At 37.0% G+C, this 16,919-nt stretch overlaps 1 protein-coding gene across 1 annotated transcript in view; it reads left to right on the top strand.

The window, feature by feature from the left end:
* kcnd3 (potassium voltage-gated channel, Shal-related subfamily, member 3) overlaps positions 1-16,919 on the top strand; it is a gene marked incomplete at its 3' end in the record, with an annotated part of 99,566 nt that overhangs the window by 74,742 nt on the left and 7,905 nt on the right. Inside the window, exon 2 of the mRNA XM_079384793.1 lies at positions 10,171-10,339. Coding sequence (XP_079240919.1) covers positions 10,171-10,339 — 169 coding nt within the window. The remainder of the gene's footprint in view (positions 1-10,170; positions 10,340-16,919) is intronic.

The following is a 16,919-nucleotide window of genomic DNA, read 5'->3' as shown; positions in this document are numbered from 1 at the left end:
AATTTGTGTATCTTATATTAGAGTAGTTAAAATTTGGTGCTTTGAGTACAATTCTCTCATACTGACCAATGGATGTTCAAAATAGCACCTCATGGCACAGAACTCTCTGAGAATTTGAAAATTAGAATTGTTGCTCTCCAAAAAGATGGCCGAGGCTATAAGAAGATCAGTAACAACCTGAAACTGAGTTACAGTACAGTGGCCACTGTCATACAGAGGTTTTCCAAGACTGGTTCCACTCGGAACAGGCCTCCCAAGGGTCGAACAAAGAAGTTAAGTCCGCGTGCTGTGTGTCACGTGCAGAAGCTGCCTTCAAAAAACAGATGTATGAGTGCTGCCAGCATTGCTTTAGAGGTTGCAGAAGTGGAAGGTCAGCTTGTCAGTGCTCAGACCATGCGCCACACACTGCAACAAGTCGGTTTGCATAGCCATCGTCCCAGAAGGAAGCCTCTTCTGAAGATGGCTCACAAGAAAGCCCGCAAACAGTTAGCTGAAGACAACCTGTCCAAGAGCATGAATTACTTGAACCATGTCCTGTGGTCTGATGAGACTCAGATAAACTTGTTTGGCTCAGATGGTGCCCAGCATGTGTGGCAACGCCCTGGTAAGGAGCAGTGGCGGACTGGCCATCTGGAGTACCGGTGGGCCGGTGTACAATGTGGGCCGGCCCTTTGCGTAAATAGGCTATATATAAAAAATGAATTGTAGTAAATGTACGTATAGTCTATCCTTCCATCGGCCCAGACGAATGGCCCGCACGGCCCACTTGATTAAAAAATTCTAATTCATTTAGCGTGTTCCAGCTCAGTGCAGCGGCTCAAAAGCACTCGTCAATGTCATATGTCAATGTCAATAGCCAATCAAAGTGTAGAAGGCGGGATTTACAGTTCACAGATGCTGAGCTGCGCGCAACTTGAATGCAATCTGAGGTAAGTAAGCAGCTAAACATGACGAGACAATTCAGCAATATTTGCCAACTGTTTACGATATTAAAAAAAAGTTAAACGAAAGACATTAATTTTCAGGAATGCAAACTACTACTGGCCTTTTCAAATTTATCAGATTTTAATGCCATTTACGTTATTCGTCACAATGTACCCTACATAATATAGCAGTTTTCAGCAGACATGAGATAAGAGTTAATGTAATATCTCTATATAGGCTTTCTTCCGTGATTTCACGTGTCTAAGAAAATGTTTAAAAATCTATAAAAATCATTCTCAATCTTACTCTAAAACATTGTAAATCTGAAGACTTTTGCTTTCGAGTGCTGTGCATTGGAAAGTGATTTATTTTATAGGCCTAATAAAAATATAATTTGCTAATTATTTCACATGCATTATTTTATATGGTTAAAAGTTTGAAATAATTAAGGCTTTTTATTTATTTATTTATGTATTTATTTATTTGAAAGAACATTGCATTTATTCGATCAAAAATACAGTAAAAAAAATAATATTATGAAATATTACACTTAATATAGTGGTTTTCTATTTAGGATGTTTTAAAATATAATTTATTCCTGTGATCAAAGCTGAATTTTCAGCATCATTACTCCAGTCTTCAGTGTCCCTTCAGAAATCATTTTAATGCTGCTTAATTTGCTGCGTAATTATTATAAGTTATTATTTGAGATCAATTCTTAATAATGGTTTTTATTATTAGTATAATAAAATACCAATAACCAATAATTTTATTAATGGTTCTCAGTTAAAGAACAGCATTTATTTGAAATATAAGTACTGCGTAATGAGTGTAAATATCTTTACTGTCACTTAAATCAATTTAATGCAACCTTGTTGAAGAAAAATATATATTTATATTTTTTAATCTTAAAAGACTGAATGGTATCACATTTTCCACAAAAAGATATGAAGCAGCACAATAGTTTTCAACATTCATAATAATCAGAAATGTTTCTTGAGCAGTAAATCAGCATATTAGAAGGATTTCTGAAGGAACACTGAAGACTGGAGTAAACATTCAGCTTTGATCACAGCAATAAATAATTTTACTATATATTCTCATAAAAGACAGCTATTTTAAATTGTAACATTAAATATTTCACAGTACTGTTTACTGTATTTTTCATTATCAAAATAATTTGTATACTCTTTTCCACAATTGGAGCTCTATTCCTTAAAATGATAGATGTCAAGCTCCTGCAAAAGGACAATACTGTATATGACCAATAGAAAGGCCCATAGAAACAGTCCGCATTCTGCACTATTCAAGTCTTAGACGATGCCAGAGCATTGTGTCATATGGACTGATAATATAGGTATTTAACTTTAGTGATATTAAACTGCCCCCTTAAAAATTATTTACTATTTGCCATATGCACCAGGAAAGACAAATTATAATGTAAAGAAGTATGCCAGTCATTTATGGTGTGATACGGTGTGTTGCGGACCGGGTTTGGTGGGACGCTCTGTGCCAAAAAGTCCAGGGCCACTTTTTGGCCCCAGTCCGCCCCTGGTGAGGAGTACCAAGAAAACTGTCTTGCCTACAGTCAAGCATGGTGGTGGTAGCAACATGGTCTGGGGCTGCATGAGTGCTGCTGGTACTGGGGAGCTGCAGTTCATTGAGGGAAATGTGGATTCCAACATGTTCTGTGACATTCTGAAGCATTCATGATGTCCTCCCTTCAGAAACTGGGCCGAACTGCAGTTTTCCAACATAATAGCGACCCCAAACACACCGTCAAGATAACAACTGTCTTGCTGATGAAGGTGAAGGTGATGGAGTGGCTAAGTATGTCTCCAGACCTGAACCCTACTGAGCACATGTGGGGCATCCTCAAGCGGAAGGTGTAGAAGCACCATGTGTCTAACATCCAACAGCTCCGTGATGTCATTGTGGAGGAGTGGAAGAGGATCCCAGCAACAGTCTGTACAGCTCTGGTGAACTCAATGCCAAGGAGGATTAAAGCAGTGCTAGATAACAATGGTGCCCCTACAAAATATTGACGCTTTGGACACAGTTTTGACATGTTCACTTAGGGTGTACAGTTATTTGCACAATAATGGCTGTATGTTGAGTTATTTTTAGAGGACAGTAAATTTGTACTGCTATACAAACTGCACATTGACTACTCTAAAATATATCCAAGTTTCATTTCTATAGTATTGTCCCTTGAGAAGATATACTAAAATTGTTGCTGAAATGTGAGGGGTGTACTCACTTTTGTCAGATACTGTATGTATATATTATATTTAATATCCTAATTAATAGCACATTTTTCTGAAATTAATCGCGATTAACTGCGGTTAACATTAAAGTTTTTAAATATAATTTTATATTGCAATAATTTCACATTCAATCTTCAGATTAATGTACAAACAATATAAAGACAGTATATTTTTTAATATTTGTTTAATATTTTTTTTTAGGACTGAAGGCCAACACTGATCACTGATACCAATACAGTTTCTCTCAGCTCTTTTTACCATTTCATTTTACCATTTACCATTACCATTACACACTTCAGGTCATAAAGTCTCAATTAATGAGCTGACGAGTTGAATCGGGTGTATTAGATGAGGGAGACAGTGTGGGCTGCTCCAGGACAGTTTTGAAAACCATTTCATAAACATGTTCTTAAATGTTACTCATATAAAATATATTACATGCACTCAAAGTTTTAAGGCAGCTTTAATCGCCTTTTTGGTAACATCATGACTTACCTGACCACGACATTGAATGCACGTAGTTTATTTCTCGCTTTGATATGAAATGATACAGGCTACAGCACGCGCATGCACCTTTGTGCGTGCAATTGAGCACGCGCTGCGAGCACAGCACTGTTTCCGCGCTTGTTTGACTCGCAACTGGCGCAGGGGTTAAGTGAAACGTCTGAAACGTCTCCGGTTTGATCTGCTCATAAAGACATTCTGCGACTGAATAAATGCACTTCTTGTCAAGAGAAAAAGTGACAGAAACAGCAGTTGTGAGTGGGGTGGCCAACCCTAGCTTCTCCCCTGCGTTAATTGCGTTAAATATTTTGAACAAGTTAAACTGAAAAAATAATCACCTAATGCTAATCTCAATCACGCGACACCGTTATACACAGCGCTGGGAGATACAGTGGAGAAAGTAGTCGAATTCGCCACAGAATCAATAACTTCTCTGTCAAATCTTGTGAGAAGCATTCAAATTCTTCGCAGAATTCTGTTAAAGCTAAGGCTATCAGAACAAACGCCACTAATGTGCCTGAAACCAGGAAAATCTCTGTTCAATAAACACAAATCTCCACCATTCACCATGGATTTAATAAAACAACAGGAGCAACTTGTGGCAGAAATGGTCTAATGTTTTCGAGTGTTTTTAAATGCTTCACACAACTGTCCCCAGCACTTCGAAGCTTTAAGTATTACCGAATTTGAAAGTTATTTTTAATGTGATGACATTAGCCTAATTGTTCATCCTTGATGACAAAAAGAGAAAACCACTCATGCATGAGTCCAGAACACAACATTTAGTCCTAAAGACAATAAAAGCAACCTCTGAAAACACCGAGAATCATGAAATTTCACTGTTTTTGGTATCAACTGCTGAAATATTGGTATCATGACAACAACCCTACTACAGACTCTTCCTCAAAAGCTCAATAATGCATGTGAAGCCCCGCAGCTGGTCCAATTCCTCACAAAAGCAGAGGTTGTTTGCGTAGAGGCGATTGGTATGAATTCAGTTTTTTCAGTGGAATCCTTCTGTGCTCATACAGCAGATTTGCTGGTGAATGAACTGAGCTAATCTGCTGTCGAATTGTTGTTTCAGACATCACTGGAGCTCGTGAATTTCAGAGGGAATCGTGGCTCCAAGCGGGTCACACCGACTCACCGTGGGAGGCGGATCTGAAAGCGTGAGGGGGTGGGAAGAGGGAAAGAAAGGATTGAGGAGGATGAGACAGAGCTTGAGATGTGAGTGGGATGAGAGTTTGGGTTTGGGAGTTTGCATGTTGTGTAACAGCAGTCAGGCTGTAACGCACCACTCGCTAACTGTGAGCCTGTGGCCCGCAGTGCTAAAAGGCTAATGGCACGCTCTCCATACTAACGGCATCCCTCTCCTCATTACCACGCCAGTGGAGTCACAGCGGCAATAAAAGCAGTCGAATCAAGCGGTCGTCAAGCATGACAGAAACTGTATGTGACTGCATGCGTTAAAGAGACGCTAACGCATGTGGCGTTCAAATTCTGTCCTTTATGACAGCTGCAACAGATCCTTGGAGGTTTTGTAAAGCTTGGATACTTGTGAGATTCTAAAACAGAGAGTTTGGCATCAGATTTGTTCCACAATCCTCTGGTTTCTCCTTTGATATCCTATGCAGCTTCATGGACTGACTGTTTCAAGGGCAAGGAACAAATCTATAGATATGAACAGCTTGTGTAAGTTCAAATGTTCAGCATTATATGTTTTTGCACTCTCTCTCACTCACTCGTTTGTTCTAAATCTGTCCTTTTTGCTGCACTATCATTGGTTTCAGTACAAAATCATGAATAATGTGGCTGCTGTAACTTTGTTACAAAGACCCTCTCCTTCACCTGGGTGTTTAAATGCTGATTCCTGCATCTTAAACACTGTAATACACACAGGGAGACCAAGGAGGTCTATAATAGCTGGAGGGAGCTGTCCTTGGCTGTTACTCAGCAGGAAAAAACTCTGCTAACTTTTTTTTAGAGTACAGGTGGGAGGTGCAGTGTTTTTTACCTGAGCCATAAATACCATTTGACTATTCACCCTGGAAATGACAGTCCTGATGACACCAACAAGATAAAGATCAATAAATACCAAATCCAATATCATTCAAAAGTTTGGGGTCAGTAAAATCTTATGATATGACAGCAGGACATTTATAATATTACAAATAATTTCTATTTTCGTGGGTAATGGCCAAAACGTCACTCATATTTTAACCAATAAAGCTGTATTTCTTCAAGAGTGTTGCACCTTTTCTAATTAAAATAGCCTAATTTTTTAAATGCTATTCTTTCTATTCATCAAAAATATTAAGCAGCATCACAGTTTTCATCAAAAAATCAATAATGAATGTTACTTAAGCATCAAATCAGCACATAAGAATGATTTCTGAAGGATCATGTGACACTGAAGACTGGCATAATTTTTGCTAAAAATTCATCTTTGCCATCATTGGAATAAATATATTATGTAAAATATATATGAAATAGAAAACAGCTCATTTTCATAATATTACTATTTTACTGTATTTTTAATCTAATAAATGCAGCCTTGGTGAGCATTAGAGAGAAAAAGAGCTTGCCAACCACAGGGTTTTTAACTGTAATGTTTTTATATATGGCACAATGTCTACTACAACATAATGTTTACCATTTATATATTGCCTGCAAAAAAATAAATAAATAAAATATTCCATCAGCGTACACCGTTACCTTTGTGCCCCCATAATGGTGTAGTTATGGCATCTACCAGCTGCAGTCTGGACCAAACCCCATTATTGTCTTTATGCAGACACAATAAGCTATAATGTGAGCTACTTCTCTGTGATCTAGAGTTTGGTTTGAATCAGTCCCCTAAATGTCAAGAAGAGTAGAGCTCTTTATTAGCTCTATAAATGAAAGAAAACTTCAGTGAAATCTCTGAACAAATATCTAGCTCAGTGTAGCGTCTGGATACCTTTGCTCTGTCAGTCAAAACAACCAACACTCATTTGTTTCTCTCTTTTGTTTTCACTCTTCCATTAATATTCCACTTTCAGTCAGATCCAAAACAGATAGGAAGGTGTGGAAAAAAATAGATAAGCAGATATGGTACAAACCTCAGTAGGCTGATACACTTCAGGATCAGAGAGGAACGTAGAGAAAGCAGGAAAAAAAGATTGCATGTGAGAGATTTAAAGAGAGTTTTTCTATGTGTTTGAGCTAGTATTCTGCATACTGCATTTAGATTACAATCAATAAATGGCTGAGGATCTTATTGTCTAATTTATCCATTTAAGATTCAGCTGAATGAATAAAGGTCAAAGCCTTGATTAAAACACTATTAAATCTCTTGCAACAGCCTAATCAGAAACCTCAAATACTTGAAGTGTCTGTGCGTATGTATTAAGCGATACATGGAAGGAACAGCGTACACAAGCGCATCAGCCGCGAGAGCCTGCGCGTCTATTTTTCACATCAAAGCGCATTTGCTTTGAGCATATGCACACATACACAATGCCTTGCAAAAGCATTGAAACCCTTAACCAATTTTCTCATTTAGCTGAATTACAAATTCCTCTTTGAAATGCAGTTCTCCATGATATTATTTCTGAGCAATGAAATTCAAAATTAACTACTTTAATATGACATTTATTTGTTAGAAAATATGCTACTGAAATAAAAACTGAATTTTGCTGTCTGTGTTAACGTATCCAATCCCAGCTTTTGAATATTTGATACAAACACCATTTCAAGCAATTACAGCTTTTGTCTTTTGGGGTAAACACACCGTTCAGGTGCGATTCTTCTCTAGAACAGTGATTCGTCCAGGTTGTTCAGGTCCAAAATACACTTCCTGATATTTTGGAAAAGTACTAGGCACAGAGACAAACACACATTTGTCTTCATAGATCAAAGCAGAATGAGAATACAGAATTTACTCATGAATACACGGGACCATTTAGAAGTAAGCCATAATCCTTAACTCAGTCCAGAGGGAGCTTTTATTTGGCCTGTAGTTTCTGTAGTCAGCGTTGTTAAGCCCTCTATCCTGCTGGGTGTTTAGTTGTGTTTTTGTGTGTATCATCTCTGTGTCCCAGATTGTATTGTGTGTTCTTCTATATTGCATGTGCAAAGTGTAAATTAGTTTAGATTATAAAACACACTGTGAGATCTCTCGCTCAGAAATATTCCCACATGGCACAATCCAGTCCTCCCAGAATGACACTCTAATCGACTCATGAAATGAGTTTGGGAAAGTGTTAAATGAGCCTCCAAAAATAAGACAAATATTAGCTTTGACACAGATTCGTGAATAAGCCCTTTCTTTGTCCTAGTGTTGACAAAGAGTTATTTGAATCATCCCTCATCGGCCTACAGCGATTAACCTGTTCAGCTGTCAGACTGCAGGGCTTTTATGTGAATGTGTATAGTAGCACTCTTACGTAAAGGGATATTCCAGGTTCACTTCAAGTTAAATTCAATCGACATCACTTGTGGCATAGTGTTGATTACCACAAAAATTAATTTACACTTCTCTCTCCTTTTCTTCAAAAAAACAAAAATCTGGGTTACAGTGAGTCAGTTACAGTGAAAGTAAATTGGGCCAATGTGAGGTTAAAATATTTTTTTAATAGTAAATCCACAATGTAAACAATTATTATATTGAGATTATTTTGTATACTTGTTTAATTTACAACTTGCTATGGCAGCATAACTTCTAAAATGACCATAAAACTGCCAAGAATGTCTTTACAGCTCAAATAATATACAGAAGAATCACCTCAAAAATGCCCTCAATTCACTCCCATTTCACCATAACCTTGATTTTGTATGTCGTTTGAGCTTAACTTGTATTGAACTCTGAATATTTCTTTCACTACTTTAACGACCCACAACAGCATTCCCTTCTAATTAGCTATTCTTATTATTTGAGACATTTAAATTCCAACTTTAGTGTCTCTTTGTAAATTCTCGGCTGGCTGCATGTTTTCTGATTGTGTTTGTTTGAATTGTTCCTCACTTGCACCAAATTAATTTAATGAAGGAACAAGATTATCCATTGTTAATTAAATCCTCACTGGCAGTCACTGCATGCACTTGGATTAGCTGAAAAGAAAACTGTTTTAGTTCTGAGCATCTGTACATATGTATTTAAAACAAAGCATATATGTCTATACAAATTATGGTTATGCTTACATTGTTTCCGTTCCACCTGGTGCGTCTGCCTTATTTTCTTGTTCACTTTTTGGCAGTATTCCGTCAGTATCCAATTGTAACTTTTTAAATTAATAACTTCCTTTTTGCTAAAGCCACCTTGAACCATCAAATTTGTTTGAATAGATATGTGGTCAGCCACTTTCTTATCTTAAAAAAAATAAATAATAATATATATATATATATATATATATATATATATATATATATATATATATATATATATATATATATATATATCCTTCCACTCCTCACTGCCTGAATTCAGATGGCAGGCCATCGCGCTGGCTGAGGAAGATCTACAGTGGTGCGTGTAATTGTATTTTCATTTGAAATAACTGTATCGAATTATATTTGATGTCCTTGAAGTAGCCAGGGCATTGGATTGAGGGATTTAAATGCTCTAATTTAAACATTTTAAATGACTTTCTCATTTTCTGCTGGCTTTTTGCTCCTGCTCTGTTCCATCCATCCCATTTTTAAAAGATGATGTTCACAGCATGTTGATAATATTGGACTCATATTGAGGGACGTGGTATCCATCCATTCTCCACTCCCTTTAGACAAACATTTTGTTTGTAAACAAATGGCCTTGGGACAAATTTTATGAGCAAATCAGCTGACAAACAAATGACTCTGCAAACAAACAGCTTTCAAATTAAACAACTTTCCAACAAACAGCTTTTGAAATAAAACACTTCCCAAACAAAATAAAAGACTTTCCAAATAATGGCTTACTAAATAAAAAACAAACTCTCAAAACAAACCATTTTCAATACTCTCCAAACAAATCGTTTAGTAAATAAAAGACTTTCCAAGTCATTGTCAAAATAAAGGATTTTCCAAACAAACAGCTTTGCAGACTAATGGCTCTTTAAACAAATGGATATTCCAATAAAAGTGTCATCCACTCACTCCTCCTGTCACCTCCTGTTTCAATAATAATTCATTGCATTTTAAATCTGATACCTCTAATGTCAGAATTACACTAATTCTCCTGCTTTGTCTACAGGGTGGCATGTGGAAGTGCCGATCTTCACTAAAACCATATGAATATATTTAGTCAGAGTTTGTGATTATTCATTACATTTGGAACGTAATAATACAAACAGATGGAATATAATTAGTATGAGGAGCTACAGTTGTGTAGGTGTGATATCATGTATCTGTCTGTTTTTTATTGCTGCTAGGCTATTAAACAAGAAAGAACATGTGTACAAGCAGCTTGTGCATATTTCAGTGACTAATGTCTCTATTTCTTGCTCTTTCTCTGTAGGTATGGAGACATGGTCCCTAAGACCATAGCAGGAAAGATCTTTGGCTCCATCTGTTCTCTCAGTGGGGTGCTGGTCATCGCTCTGCCTGTTCCCGTCATCGTTTCCAACTTCAGCCGCATCTACCATCAGAACCAGAGAGCTGACAAGCGTCGGGCTCAGAAAGTTCAGGTCAGTGGGGCTCAAAACTCCCCGAGGGGCATTGTCTCCTCTGACCGGAACTGCTTTGGCTGAGAAGCAGGTCTCTAATGTTTACCTCTAAGTAATGCTCCTGTTAAATTACATCATATCCTTGTCCATCTTGTGATTAAGTAAAGATAAGTGATTGTCTTATAGGGTTCCGAGAGTAGTTTTGAAAGCTACTAGTCTACGGTGGAGAAATGGCATGGGGTTTGTGGGTAAAATCAGGTGACAGATGTCATTCCCCTGTGGTGGCATGGTAAAATGATAGTATAATTCTATGGCACGCTACTCTACTGTTCAAAAGTTTGGGGTCACCAAGGACGGATATATTAAATCAATCAAAAGTGACATTAAAAACATTTTGAACTTTCTATTCATCAAACAATCTCCACAAAAACCACCTGCTTTCAACACTGAAAACAATAAGAAGCAAATCAGCTATTAGAATGATTTTTGAAGGATCATGTGACACTGAAGGCTGCAGTAATTGCTGCTGAAAATTCAGCTTTGCCATCACAGGAATACATTATAAAAGATATTACAATAGATCATATATTTTAAATAAATTATAAATTGTAATAATATTTCACAATATCACCAATTTAAATACAGGAGACCTCTTCCAAAAACTTTTTTTTTTAATCATACCAACCCAAATATTTTGAATGCTAGTGTATATCCCATGGTACTGAATGATTACCATATTCATTTACCATGGTGTTTACCAAGGTAGATCAACAAATATAATGGTACTACCATGGTGTTTTTTATTGTTGCCAGGGTACTGATGTTATTTTACCAACTTCACAATAAAATACATAATCCCTCGCAGAAAATCCCAAATCTGCTTTTATAGCTTTGATAGTCTGAGCAGCTGAGGTGGGTTGTAGGGGAATGTCTTCTCTCACAATCGCCTGTTGTCTTACCACCGGTGTTTTATAGTTCTTTATGTCTTTTCTCAGTTGATATTCACTCAGCCATATTGCTGCTCTTTTCCCTTGTCTGATAAATAAGATTATTAAACTTGTTTGTTTCCGGGTGCAAGAAGGATAATAGTACTACTCCACCATCCTTTTCCGTCCTCGTACGAAATAACACCTCAAACAAACAGCCTTAATGTTAAATTAAGCCTTTCTCTTCTCCCTGGGGGAATAAAGGGATGACCTGTCACTCGTTTAATGGCAGCATGGCATCAAAAGATTGAGTCTAGACTCTGAATGAGATCCCAGCAGGGTTACATGCCCTGCGTCTATCCATCTATCACTCCATCCCTCGCTGTCCTCCTCCGAAACGTCTCTATATCTCTCTCTGAAGGTTATTTAGTTTGGGCGTAATTATCTGTTAAATCACCTCGGGCCTCTCAGCTTGCTTTTGCTATGCTAATAATTGTGAATGTTACTGGAGATTAGCTTGATCACAGAAAAACAACACCAAGCCAACTCCTATGACATCTCGCGTGTGCTGAGAGAGAGAGAGACGTCAACTCCTGCACTCAGCGGTATGTTATGCTCGCAGTCATGGATTTAATATGCTAATGAGGAATTAATGTATGCTAAGGTTTTGGGTGGGCTTACAGGGCCGCATTGTCTCCTCAGGCAAGATTCCCAGTGGCTTTAGCATTTTACTTAGTGTTAATTTAAACTTTATCCAGTATGGCAGATTATTACCCAGAATTCTTTGCGTTCCCAATGCAGCAGTGCCCGGTCTGCACATTATCTCAGCTTGGATCAGCCTAAACGGAGTTTTGATGTGAAATATCTATCGCCAAACATTTTTTGTCCTTTCTCCGGCCAGCCGCAGGGGGTGTGAGTTCAGTTTCAAGTCCAAACTAAAGCTGCCAGATGCGACCAAACCTCTTAGGACCATCTTAAAAAAATGTGTTCTGCGTGTGTAGGTGGGTGTTTAAACACAACCCATGGTTAACTAATAAGAGAGTAGTCTAAGTGCACGAACCTGCCTCGAGCCCTGAGTTAACCTCCACCACAGGAACAGCTGTGCTTACTGTCCAAAGGACATTTGAGAGAGACAGAGAAAGACATGTGAGGAAAATAGAGCCAGAAGGGATCTTCATCCTTATGACACTCCTTCCACAAATAGCTCGCCCAGACGAGACCTGTTGTGAGGGGTTTGTTTATTTCAGCAGTCACTTTTGGGAGGTGACCTTCGTCCTTCTCACCTGTCGTCCAGTAGCCAAAAAACTGCATGGTACTGCACCAAAACCATGTATCTGTATTAATAAACCAAGTCACTAGACCATTATTACTGAAACATCCTCAGATCTCATATTACTGGATGCACTATAGATTCATACCAATCCGTATGTGATGAACTGAAGAACTTAATTAGTACTCCTAATCATGTGCAATATGAAAATATGCGTATGTAGGGGTGTTAGAAGTGCATTTATATATATATGTGGGTGTGTTTACTATTGCCATCTGCTATTGTTGTTATGGCATCACTACGAGGTCTTTGCAAACATTTACTGACCTATAACAGCATCACAATAATAATAACAATAGCAATTACATTTTTGGGTCACAATCTGGGCCAGATTTAAACCCATAAGGCTCTAAATGTTAAGCAACGGTCCATATGTGACCCTGGACCACAAAACCAGTCATAAGGCTCAATTTTTTTTTAATTGAGATTTATACATCATCTGAAAGCAGAATAAATAAGCTTTCCATTAATGTATGGCTTGTTATAGGATAGATTTGACTAAGAGACAACTATTTGAAAATCTGGAATATGTAATAAAATATTGAGAAATTCGCCTTTGAAGTTGTTAGCAAAGCATAATACTAATCAAAAATTAAGTTTTGAAAAATTTATGGTGGGAAATTGACAAAATATCTTCATGGAACATGATCTTTACTTAATATCCTAATGATTTTTGGCATAAAAGAAAAATAAGAAAAATCGATAATTTTGACCCATACAAAGTATTTTTGGCTATTGCTACAATTACACCTGTGCTACTTATGACTAGTTTTGTGGTCCAGGGTCACATATAAAAATTACAATTCAAAAGACTATATGTGTCTACAAAAGAAAGTCAGTCATATAGGTTTGGAATGACCTGAAGGTGAGTAAATGATGTCAAAATAGTCGTGCATATTAGTACCTGTTGAACGGGTATTGCCCCAGTGACTGCGTTTGCACCTTTTTTCCGAGTTTATCCTAATTTACTCACCCTAATGTCATTCAAAAAAAAATCTGAAAGTGCATACTGTTATTTTTTGGTAAACTACCTCGTTAACTATTGTGCCGCATCTGTACTAGCCTGATGAGATTTGTTTTGTTGAAGGGCTTTAGCTTACTTCTAGAGCACTCCAGGGCTTTCCAGAAGACTCTGAATTAAGAACATTGCAGACATGACAGCTGGGTTTGATGCAGAACCATCAAAGTGAGCATCAGCTTAATGAATCTTTGATCAAAGTGCGGAAAGCTTCAGATTGTATATGCTGATTTAGTCTTCCTTTGGCTGATTGTGTCTCACCTCACGAACATGCTGCAGTTTTTTTTAGGGACTACAGAGAACTACATACACTGGGGTAGCTTATTAATAACTAATGCAAATCTGCACAGCCAGCGAGCTAAAAAGAACAGACCATTTCCTAGACATCACACAATTCTTTCATGACTGATCACTCAATGGTCTCATTATGCTCAAACTCTCATGGTTGATACAAAGGTCTGAGTTTTGTTCAACCTTAGTTCAGGAATCAGAGTTTTGATCAAAGTTGGTCTAGTAATTGGGGTTGCATTATTAGTCCTGAGAATAGAAGAGTTAGCTGTGCTACTTCACTGCATGTTAATGACTTACTCAATATTAATTCAGCACTTGCTTTACATGAACACACAATGCAAATGTGAACATGCAGTGTTTTCGTTTTAACAGCATTACATAGTGGTTAATGTTAAGGCAAGGTTTTTCCACTCTTAATATTAAGCTTTGATTGACATGAAACTCGTCATGCTCTGTTTGAGCTATGGACATGAACGATACCTCAAATCATGCAGCTTGTTAAGGAGAAGTGCTCTTGCTTCTCTAAGCCAACATTAAACAGACAAAAAAATCCCCAGGCTTGCACTGAAAAAGGAACCCAAGCAGTCTACAAAATAATCTAAACACATCAAGCACATAACAACCCTCTCACAATACAATTTTCCTCAAAATTATATTCACAGCACTGACATCTAACTCTTATCTGCTCTTTGTTGTGGACTGAACTGCACTGAGCAAACACTGAAAGTGCATGGAGGGATTTTGTTTAATTGACATAAATAATCCACTTAAGCTTCCTGAGCTTCCATTTCTGCAAATGTTCATGTATCACGGCTGTAGAAACTACAGTAAAGCAAAAGGATGTAGGTATTATGGGCGTCATTGAACTGGCTCACAGATTAACATATTTGTTCAGGTCCTGCAGTTTTGTAATTATATTGCAGCTCTAGGTATCATTCTCTACCTCACCCAACAACATAGGTTTGGTTTCGGTCATTTTAAAATTAAACTAAAGAGATGCACCATGTTTTCACATACACTGTGAAATGACCTTTTATAGCTCATCAGTTGTGTTGGGTTTATAAAAAGCAGTGGTTATTAACCAGGGGACAAGTGCCCACTAGGGGAGCGCTACAAGGGGGCCTTAAACTTAAACTCATTTAAAATAAAGACAAAAAACATTTTTTTAAATAAATAAAATATTTCTTATTTTAATTAATCCCCTCAAATGTATTTTTTTAAGAACCTGCATGAGGTCACCTAATTTTAAAAGTGTGATTTCTAGGCTTGGTAAAGTCATGTAAATACAATCATATAACTCTATGGGCATTTCTAAAATTAATTAAAAAATTCTAGTTATGCCAAGTTTTAAAATATTCTATTGGGTAGAAACAAATTTTACATATGCTTATTCTTAATCCTTATCTAGAAAAGTCATGTTCACACTTGCCTGAAAAGTCAAATTAACTGGTTAAAAAAGTTTAAACCTTGAAGAACATTCAAGTTCTTAAAACTTTTGGAATCCTCACGTGTAATTTACAGAAACTAGAAGTGTTGCGTCATCGAATAATGTTGTGGGAGCTTTGGAGTCAAAAAGGTTGAGAACCAACGCCCAAAACAGTCTCGCCCCAGTGACAAGCTAAAAGCAAACATTTTGCACATTTTTTTCCTAAAATTTATAGCAAATAAGTATTTGGCCACTACTTTCTGCACTGAATGAAAATGTCCAAAGTAAAATTATTCAAATAAAATTATACCCTTCACTGTTTTCCCAATATTGTAAAAAATAAAATTATAATAATAATAAATGAATGCAATTAAATTTTCTATTTAAGTTGAAAGTATCTTGAGACTTGCAAGTTGTAGAGAAAAACATAAATGCTTAAGTACAGTATATAGAACCGGAGACACACTAGGCCCAGTGTGACTGTATAGGGTACAGCAAATGTACAGTTCGACAAGCATTGGCTTCTCACTCACTGTTGATTCAGAGAACAGTGCAATGAAGAAAGCGCCTCTAAGCACCAGTCTTTAGTGGTTTGTACTAGAGCCAATACTTCAGGCATAAACAACTTGTGCGTGTCGCATGCTAGACAGCATCCCTAGTTACAAATTCATTTATAAAGGGAATTAAATACTTTGTTTAATGGACATATGATCAAACCATCCAATCACAATCCAAGGTGTATGATTCTGAAATCTCCCCTATTCACAGTGACGTCTATGTGGTTCAATTGTGCAGGTCACACTTTTCCACTCCACAGGAATCTGATCCTGTGGGACTAAACAGCAATACTTGAGCACAAACTTTAATGAAAAACTCAGCTGATTCTGCTGGAGGGTAGAGATTAAAGGTATACAGCCAAAGCAACCCTTGTGAAGAAGAAGTGCACTTAAAAGGATAGATCACCAAGGGCTAGATCGCTGACCCTCCAGGGTGTTCCAAGTTTCTTTTACTGCTGAAAAAAAAAAAAAAAAAAAATATATATATATATATATATATATATATTGAAGATTGTGGGTAACCAAACAGTTTGACTCCATATTGTGAAAGTCAATGGGAACCAGCAATGGTTTTATTACCCACTGCCTGAAAAATGTTCTTATCGTCTTCAGCAGAACAAAGAAATTCATATAGGTTTGAAACAACTTAACAGTGAGTATATAATGACAATAATGTTTTTATTTTGGGGTGAACTGTTCTTTTGAAGGGCCCATATTATGCAAGATTCACTTTTACATGTTGTTTGAACATAAATGTGTGAACACAAAAATCCACCCGCTCCTTTTTTTTTTAAATACCCACAAATCATAAGCAGAATCTCAAAACAAGCCGTTCACAGAATCTGTAAAATGTGATGACATTCTTAAAGGAATAGTTCACCTAAAAAATTAATTTCTGTCATCATTCACTCACCCTCATGTTGTTTCAAACAGAGTTTCTTTCTTCGGTTGAACACTAAAGAAGATATATTTTGAAGAATAAACAACTATAAGCAATATTCTTCAAAATATATTTTGTGTCCAGCAAAAGAAAGAAACTTAGGCTTAGAATAT

The sequence above is a fragment of the Barbus barbus genome, assembly GCF_936440315.1.
Source record: "Barbus barbus genome assembly, chromosome: 29".
In the NCBI taxonomy this organism is placed as follows: Eukaryota; Metazoa; Chordata; class Actinopteri; order Cypriniformes; family Cyprinidae; genus Barbus; species Barbus barbus.
Note: the sequence above shows the minus strand (reverse complement) of the source record. Positions and strands in the feature narration are given on the sequence as shown.